Source organism: Suillus discolor (assembly GCF_016758755.1).
Source record: "Suillus discolor strain FC423 chromosome Unknown F5147scaffold_14, whole genome shotgun sequence".
Taxonomy (NCBI): Eukaryota; Fungi; Basidiomycota; class Agaricomycetes; order Boletales; family Suillaceae; genus Suillus; species Suillus discolor.
The window spans coordinates 659,903-669,114 of NW_024541261.1; the positions used below are offsets into that span (position 1 = coordinate 659,903).

Consider the following 9,212-nt stretch of genomic DNA (forward strand, 5'->3'; position numbering starts at 1 on the left):
GATTAGCACATTGTAAAAGCCATGGCCATGTAGAAGACATGCTGGCCCAACCTATATATAATAAGATATACTAGTAAAAGCCATGACCATGTAGAACACATGCTGACCCAACATATATAGTCCACTATATATAATAGATACCTCAGTATCGGCCATTGTGGATGTACACCTGTAGAGTACTGTAGGCCGGATATAAAAGTATGAACTCAGTATCAGCTGTTGTGGTTGTACAGATGTAGAGCCCACACTGGCTGGCTGGTATTGTAGATCTAAGCTCATAAACTTGACAGTGAGATTCTGCATTAACCAGATATATGACAGTACTGGCCATTTGAACTAGTGAGGTGGTAAGGTATATACATACAGAATATAGTTCCAACCCAGCCAGCCATAATCTACAGTAGGTATTATCCCACTGGCCATGACTGTGGTGATAATTCTGGGTTGGCCGACTATATTCTACAGTAGGTATACCCCCACCGGCCAAGACTGTGGTGATAATTCTTGTATCGGCCGACCATATTCTACAGTAGGTATACCCCCACTGGCCAAGACTGTGGTGATAATTCTGCATTGCCCATTTTTCTTATATTACAGTAAAGTCACAAGTGGCATTTTGACTAAGGAAGAACTAAGCATACTACATACATACTATAAATTTGCATTTTTCTTGGTAGGTTGCCTTGCCCTTGTAGAACGTCGCATTGCAGGCTTAGCCTTAACTGACTTCTTGGACTTGTTTGAAGAAACCTTAGGCTCAGTCTTCGCCCTTTTGGAGTTTCGAGAGGGGACTTGGGTTCTTGTTCTCTTCTTCCCAGTCTGCTTCACTTCGACCTCCTCCTCCTTGTTACAGTAACATGGCACGAGTCCCCCGCCAGCAGACAGCCCTCTGCCACCGCAAGGCTATAGACGATACCGGAGCCTCACCAGCTCTATAGACGATAACCGGAGCATCACTGGCTCTGTGACGACAGATGATGACAGATGACGATAGATGATAAGCGGCAACTGCTGGCTTAGATAAGCGGTCTGGACCGCACGTGACATGACATGACGACATAGGTCTAGAAGACCTATTAATGTTATCAAGATAGAAGGTACACCTCGTGCTGCCTCGAGGATGATAGAAGGCAAGCCTCGTGCTGCCTCATGGACAGATAGAAGATAGAAGGCAAGCATCGTGTTGCCTTAGATAACGATAGAAGGATACCACGTGGATCCTATCTCTGATGGAAGTGTACCGCATGGACGCTATCTACGATAGAAGCCCGCCTCATGGACGCTATCTCTGACTCGAATAGATAAGCAGATTAGAACCCAGCTTAGAGCTGAGCTTAGATACGATAGAGTAGCCTTATATAAGGTCGAAGATTACAAGTAGACGTTCCTTACTTTAATCTTACTAGGTTTACCCTTGAACTCCTTGTCCTGCTAAAGCTACCTGCTTGACATCGACTCGTACCTTCAGTGACGCCTCTCACTGTCTGGAAACCCGCTATCATCTCGGCGTAACCCCTCGTTAACCACCACGAGCTACGTTCGAGTACGCAACCTTTGCTTGTCTGTAAAGGCCGACGACTCTCAGCACTCGGTACCACTGTCGTGGTTGTTGCTGTTTAGATCATCCTAGTCGCACACGACCGTTTGTCGTATCACTCCTCCACTTCAGCGTCCTTTTCCTTTTCCTTCTCCTGCTCCATCTCTATGTCCTGCACCTTAGCTGACACCTCACCTTGCTTGCCTTCTGTATTTTCATCTTCCTCGTTCTGTAGATACCTGTCCCTCATCTGCAACTCAATGATGCCCACTACAGAGGACAAGACATCAGATACTGCCCCCTCCAGGAGATGTAAGAATGATAAATCGAAGACGAAGTTGGCAAGGTACGCAGGGGTATCCAAAGGGGCCTCATCTTCCTCATACTCGATCACTCGTTTACACTCCCTAAAGAGCATACCCAATCCTAACACCACAGAGATGGCTGATGTTGCATTAGAAATATTGGCCGTCCTAAGTTTCTTCAGGCTGGCTTCTAGCATCTTCTGAGATTCATGAATGTCCTTTGGAAGATAATCATGCCTCCAGGACCATTTAGCCCAAGAGGGCCAGTCACTATGGTCGGTCTTTTGAACGGTGAGTATCCAACTGTTCAATCAAAAATTCAAGTTACTCACCATCTGTTCAGAGGATGTTGCCAAATCCTGAGTGGCATCCACCAATTCAAGGTAGTTGTCATCCATACTGAGGCCTCGTAAAAACACCCATCGTTCATCATAGACCTCATTGAAGAGGACACTGGCAGGGGCAATGGATAGAGAATCACCGGCCAGCACAATCCTACCCTTGGTAGAATCTGAGCTAGCCAAGTTCACCTCTGCTTCGTCAGAAGAAAAAACTTCTACATAGTCCTTCGTTTTTCTCTTCTTTCCTTCTCCTTTGTCAGCTACCTTTGTCATCTTATCACTCTTCTTTGCATTTATAAAAATGACCAGCTTCTTCCTTGCAAGGCTTCGGCTCTTCCAATGGTGCCAGAGAGAACTTACATCCTCTAACCTCATGTGCGAAGGGTCTCTCACCACCAATGTCTCAGGAACACAAGTGGCCTCCAGATAGTGAGGGGCATTAGCAACAATCTGCCGCCAAGGTACAGGTCTATTGCTCTTGGTGAAGACCTCTATGGACCAACAAATTAATCAAATGTAAGTTAATTAAAACTTCAAACTTACTATACGAAGCGAGAAAAATGTTTCTAATCAAATCCTGTTGTCCCCTGAGAGCCACACCCTTACGAGATGGGAGCTTTGCATAGCCTTCTTCATCCAATATAAGTTCTGATTCGGCCTCAGCCTTGTCTGAATCGTCTATCTCTAAATCATCCTGATCTTCATCTGTAGGATCTATTTTATTAATGAAAACTCATGAGTCTATACCAAGTATCACAAGTAGAATATAAAACGTACAGAATTCAGTCTTAGACCATTCTGCAAATAATTCAAAACCTGTTGAAGACCACTCCTTGATACCGTCAGAGCTGACAGAAATTTTTTTCTTGACACTCTGCGGTTTAGATTCATGTCTAAATTTTATTATTAGTCTGGCAAATGATATAGGTAATACAGAAACTGACAAGGTAACAGCCAAGGACTTATCGGTCTTCTTCTTGTGACTGACTAGCATTACAACTCGGCAACCCATGGTGTGGCGTAGTTCCTCCGAAATTTCTTCAAGCTTTTTCTTGAGATTATTCTTCCGATAGCTTTGAATCAAGTCAGCTTAAATTGAACATCCTGTAATATGACCACTTACACAGCCTGAATTTCCTCAGGAGCACCTTCCTTGTTCCATTTCTCCATTGCATCTTTAACCTCTTTCTCTTGCTCAGCCGTCATCTTCTTAAACCACTCTCTGGCATGTCCCATCCTATGCTTGATAGAGTCATCCAATTCTTTCCTCGCCCTCTCTGCCTTGTCGTAGTCATCAATCTCCTGCTTGAATAACTTCTGCGCGACATCCCACTCATTACATTCTTTCTTGTAGAATACTGCAGTTTTGGGATGTGCAGCTGCTTCTCTTTCCTCCACTGTCACAACAGGTTCATCCTCCACATCTGGCTCAGCTTCTTTATCTGATTTCTCAGAGTCAGAGTCAATCATCTCGTAGTAATATGTTTGAATAGCCTGTACATAAAAATAAATATTGATGATATCAATTATCCACAGAGTTTCTTAAGTACCTTTTTCAAAGAACTCGGCAAGGTCACTCCAGGATGATCCCCCTGAGCTTTAAGAATAGCATTTTTGACTTTTTTCACCACATGAGAACGGTGTGTTGAAGAGTCTTTGTTGGACTGGAAGTCCTGTTCAAACTGATCAAGAATAGATTTAAACTTCAGAGTCCAATCAGAAGACATGATCCTGAGAGTGTATACAAATGTCAAGGATTGAGATTTGGTAGGTAGAGGCACACTTAGTGTATAACATTGGTGGCCAGACACCAACATAGTCATGTGACCGCGTCTGGGGTCATGTGATCGTGTTTGACCTGCAATATTTGCTATGTATGGACAAGTCTTCTATCAAAGCGCTACAGGAAAGCAAGAGTGGAAATCATGATTGTAAGATGAACTAGGTAGACTATCTACCAACTGCAAAACTGCTAATATCAATGGTAAAGACTAAGCGGCGGTCACAAAGGGATCTCAATCCAACTGGAAACACGAGTTTTGCCTGGTATAAGCACCCTTGAGTTAGCTGGCGCACTAAACACAAAACCCCTCCTGCAATTTTCACCCTTACACTCAAACGAATATTCCTTCTGGTGGTTAGCAGAGTTCCAAGCGTCTACCAAACCACAGTCAGGGCACTGAAGCGGCAGGAAATTGCCCCAAGGGCAGAGGTGAGAATGAGTCCAGCAGTATCTGAAAACGTCAACAGAGTTGATGTCGTGCTTTAACAGCAAAAACATGTCTGAATGGCGGCCCAGCTTGTAGGACTGGCCTAGCATGTTGGGGAATGCTTGTTGAATAGAGTGACATTGGATGAGGACGAGCTCGCAGAAAGCAAGCAAGAGATGAGCTGAGAAGCTTGGTTGGAATCGGACAGCGTTGAACGCTATGGCAGCTGAAACGCCATGACTATTCCAATCAAAAAAGTAGTGTTAGCGCTGAGCAACAAATGAGTGGAGTACTTACTGGGCAACCGAAACACGCAAATTAGAAAAGGATTCTGCATTGTTGACCAGCGCCCCACAAGAAAAGAGCCAAAGGAATGATTCCGGCGTGCGATCAATGAGAGCCTGCCATGGTCCAAGAATGATGGCCAAAAACTATGACCAGTGAGAAATGCAAAGATTGAAAACGAAAATACGCACATCATGAACTGGAGTAGCAACATATGTCTTTCTTTCATACCCTACAAATGGGTCTCCAGACGAGTTGTCAGTATGGTTAGATATACCAAAGACAATGCGGCTCCAGGTGGTACTAGATAGTTTGTCCACCAGGGCCGCCATGCTGTCTTCGTATGTCTTGACCTTGGAGGTGGTACCAACATCAAAAGTTACCTTGTGGTACTCCATGCCGGCGTTGGGAAAGTATGGCATCAAAAATTGATGCGTGAGTTCGAATGAGGTACCAATGGTATCATAGTCCACCAGGGTGAGATGAACGAAGAGGAGAGTGTCGGAAGAGAGTTGTGATGTCACGTTGATCTCGAGGGCAGCGCGGATAGGGAGGAACGAGTCCAGTACCGGCTTGTTGTTCCTATAGAAACCCTTTTGTTTGATGGTGTATCAATATACAAATCAAAAAAGACTTGAAAACTCACAAAGTATGGCGCCAAGGCATTGCCTCCTTGGCGCTGTCCTGTAACGTGACAGCAGATACAGCGAAAGGTCACATGCGGTGCACGGACAGCTTGCGCAAAAGCAAGGGGAATCATGATGCAGTGGGTGCAGACAACGCATGGACATTCATCGCACAACAGGAGAAAGTCGTCGTCCACAGAACCATCTCTGCAAATTATACAGAACTAATGAAATATGTCAACCGTTCAATAAATAAAAAATTAAGACTCACATCATTGTGGCGAAATCCTTCGCAAACTTCAACATCATCCTGTCGCCCAACAGCCGAACTATTTCCTGCAGCGCTGCCTATCAGTAACCTCACACGACCTGCTGATCCGCCAGTGGCCTTGCAGGCTGTTTGCTTTGTTCTGGCCATGGACACGTCGAATGTGGTTAAGAGGCGACCGGCAAAAGCCGAATGGTAATGGTGAAGCTGGATTTGAACGAGAAGACAAAAGAAGGTGGTAGTGGACTTAGGATGTTGACGCGTTCTGAACAATGGACCAAATAATAATAAATATTCCGAATTTGGATTGTGTGGAACGCTGAGTGTGAATTTTGTTGTAGAACAAACAGTTACAAAGTGATACATTTATCACACTCAAGTTCAACTTCCCACAGTTCAACTTTCTGTCCTCCTTCCTTCACCACAACATCTATCATCCATCTTGTCATTGTTCTTGCCATCACTATCTATTGACACAACTTGAAGGCTATCTTTGGATCCTTGCAGGGGCTGCAGCCCTGCAAGGACCCAAAGGTTCTCCCTCAAAGTCGCCTCTGAGTACAGTAAGTGGCTTTCCTTTGTGCGTTCACTTACTGACCTTGCCTTTTTCAGTACTTCAAAATATGTAGCGCAGGTAAGTCAATCCTTTTACGGTCCCCATATGCTAACCTATCTGTTTTAGATCTGAGTTGTCCTTAATGGCATCTCTTTTGCTGTTATGCCGGTGTCCCTTTGATTGTGTCATCTTTTTGTTGGTGAGTCCTTGATATTCGTCCAATGGTACTGACACTTTGTTCCTAGATTTATGTCTCTTATTGTCAGGTTTTTCTCTTATTCTGACCGGCGTCTCTCTTCTGATGCCATCTATGATGGTGAGTGATTGATCTCCGTCTCATAATGCTGATGATGTTTTTCCAGACATAATTCTATTGGTTCTGGGGGATCTATTTCACGCAGTGCATGCTACTTAGTGTAGCTCCTGCGCTTTGGGTCTGGGGGCCATACTTGCCGCAGTGCATGCTACTCAGTGTAGCTCCTGCACTTTGGGTCTGGGGGCTATACTTGCTGCAGTGCATGCTACTCAGTGTAGCTCCTGCACTTTGGGTCTGGGGGCTATACTTGCTGCAGTGCATGCTACTCAGTGTAGCTCCTGCGCTTTGGGTCTGGGGGCTATACTTGCTGCAGTGCATGCTACTCAGTGTAGCTCCTGCGCTTTGGGTCTGGGGGCTATACTTGCTGCAGTGCATGCTACTTAGTGTAGCTCCTGCACTTTAGGCTGTGTGGCGCATTGCTCCCCTTTGTGTGGGTTGTGCTTTTGGTGCCCGGTGTATGTGAGTCCTTCTCCTGCCCGCAGTTTTCTTACTGATTCTCCCTGCAGATCAGTGATTCCATTACATTTTAAAGTTAAGTGCTCTACTTCATTTGACATTCATGATCTAAAATATTTCAAACGCAGGATTTTTGTAGTTTACGTTTAGTATTAGTTTTATTATCTACTTTTCTATTGGAACCAAGGCTTGGGTGAGGAGGGCCCCCTCACTCAAGTATTGCGTCTCCCCTTTGATTTCTTATAAATTTTGTAGTAGTTGATATAAATTGTCTTATTACTTTGTTGTATGGCGCAAATGGACATCCTTTGACTAATTTTTTGCTGGCCGGAAAAGTCATGTGACCGTTGACCTGCACCAAACTGGTTCGGTGCATGGATGACTAATGCTCTCCCACGAGCCCGATACCCTAGAAATCATTATGAACAATCTTCCTTTACTTTATGGTTCAGACTGCAGTTCAGATAGTATTTTCATTTCTCAGACAGACTCAGATAGGCTGAATATTCTTGTATATTTAATTTTGCGGTAAATTCTGCTTAGTCAGCAATAACAATGACTCAGACTGAATCCCACACATGTCAAGTAACAGTGTAAAATAGTTCTTGCATAAGTTGCCTTGTGGGAACTTTCTTAACACTCTAAATACATGGCTCGCGTCATTTCTACGGTCAATAAAGTAACATCATAACAAGACACCAACAAATAACACAATCAGTCTGTTACTTAATATTTGTCACATGATACTAAGTTATACGACTCTAACAGTCAGGTGACCTATGCCAAATCATGACAAAGCAACCTTTTGAGATGACTAAAGCTTGATGACACAAATTATAAAGCACATGACTACAGTAAATAGTATTGGTACAATCTGACTAAGCCTATTCCCCTTAGAACGTGGGAAATAGTAACACAGCCACCATAATTTATCTATATAAGACCCCACTTTTTGCCAATAAAAACATGCATATAGGGAACTTTTAAGCCCCACAAAATAAATTTGAGTGTGAAGTGTGATCAGTATCAACAACAGTGACAAGAGCTGTTAAGCAACTAACTGAGAGGTCATTGTAAGCAACATCCAGCAATACCTTTAGCTCATCATCAACAACTGTCAAATATCTTGAGCTCACTGTGCTCAACAGTGAGCAAAACTTTTTCTTTGATTTTCTACTGGTGAACCTCTAGTCTCTTTCTTTTCTTTTCTTTCTTCTTTTTCTCTTTCTTTTCCTGTTTCTTTCTGTCTTTTTTTCATTTGTCTCTTTTTCTGTTCAGTTCGTTCACGTCTTAGTGTTATTGTCTGAATTTGTTTCAAGACCTTTGTGTTGTCTTTACGTCCATCTAAGCACCGGCTTAGTGGGAAGACTTCAGAAGTTGATAGTGACGCTTGACCTCACTCATCTGAGTAGTGATACTGAGCCAGGGTTTTCTTTGTCTGCTAGACTTTAGTTGTTGAATAGGGGACTTGGTACTGAAATCCAAGGACGTCCGTTCCTGATTCTGTTTAATACTCATCGTGAGTTCCTTGGCAGCAGGTTCAATAGTGAACTAAGAGTTCTACTGATCACTGATTAGTCCTGACCTTTGATTCTACCTGTTTGTGCTGAGGGGGTGATTGTTATAATTTCGCACAACTTTCTATAGTAAATTTATTACGAGAAGCATTGTTACTGAAGGAAGGGTTTCTCTTACCAGTCTATTTCTTTTTTTTTATCAGTACCATACTGTTGGGCTGACTTTTCTTTGTTCTCTAATCACTGCCATACTGTTGGAGTGAATCATTTTCTTTTTGTCATCACCATACTGTTGGGCTGACTACATTCTATTTATTTTATTTTCTATTGCGTCCATACTGCTGGATTGACTAGTATTGCTACTGACCTCACAGGAAGTACTTTTGTCTGAACATAGCTTAGGGAAGTGTAAACAGCCACCCACGAACAACCACATTATCAGTCATTGGTATTTGTCTGAATCGCTGACCGTGGAGATTTTTGATTTTGTAGGTGTTTATCTATAGATCATCTATCTAAGAAGACACCGCACTTCGGACTATCTTCCTTTTGATATAACTGATTATTCTAATACCAACAGCAAGCCCCTCAGGTCGAATGCACTTGTCTTGCAAGTATAAGCAGACTAGGCTGTGCACGACCACAACATTTTTATATTGCTGGCTACTTACTTCGTGTAGTGCCCAGCTATTGTTGTATCTCTACATCGCGCATTTCAACGAGCATTTTGATTCCACCTTTACCTGATTGTACTCATTCGACTACGACCCAATTCATCCTGTGATTTAGGCCACA

At 43.3% G+C, this 9,212-nt stretch overlaps 2 protein-coding genes across 2 annotated transcripts; both read right to left on the reverse strand.

Annotated features, from left to right (window-relative positions):
* Positions 1 to 1,652: 1,652 nt before the first annotated feature.
* On the reverse strand, positions 1,653 to 3,910 carry F5147DRAFT_771253 (uncharacterized protein; the record flags this gene model as incomplete). The annotated part of the gene is made up of 7 exons (XM_041441212.1): positions 1,653 to 2,123; positions 2,175 to 2,674; positions 2,727 to 2,897; positions 2,961 to 3,076; positions 3,128 to 3,256; positions 3,307 to 3,677; positions 3,734 to 3,910. The coding sequence occupies 7 exons, from the start codon at positions 3,908 to 3,910 to the stop codon at positions 1,653 to 1,655; spliced, it is 1,935 nt and encodes a 644-aa protein (XP_041295512.1).
* A 275-nt stretch (positions 3,911 to 4,185) lies between these two features.
* F5147DRAFT_771254 (uncharacterized protein) lies at positions 4,186 to 5,722 on the reverse strand (the record flags this gene model as incomplete). The annotated part of the gene is made up of 5 exons (XM_041441213.1): positions 4,186 to 4,633; positions 4,691 to 4,824; positions 4,870 to 5,271; positions 5,325 to 5,528; positions 5,576 to 5,722. 5 exons carry the CDS (start codon positions 5,720 to 5,722, stop codon positions 4,186 to 4,188), a joined length of 1,335 nt encoding a protein of 444 aa, XP_041295513.1.
* Between the last annotated feature and the right edge of the window lie 3,490 nt (positions 5,723 to 9,212).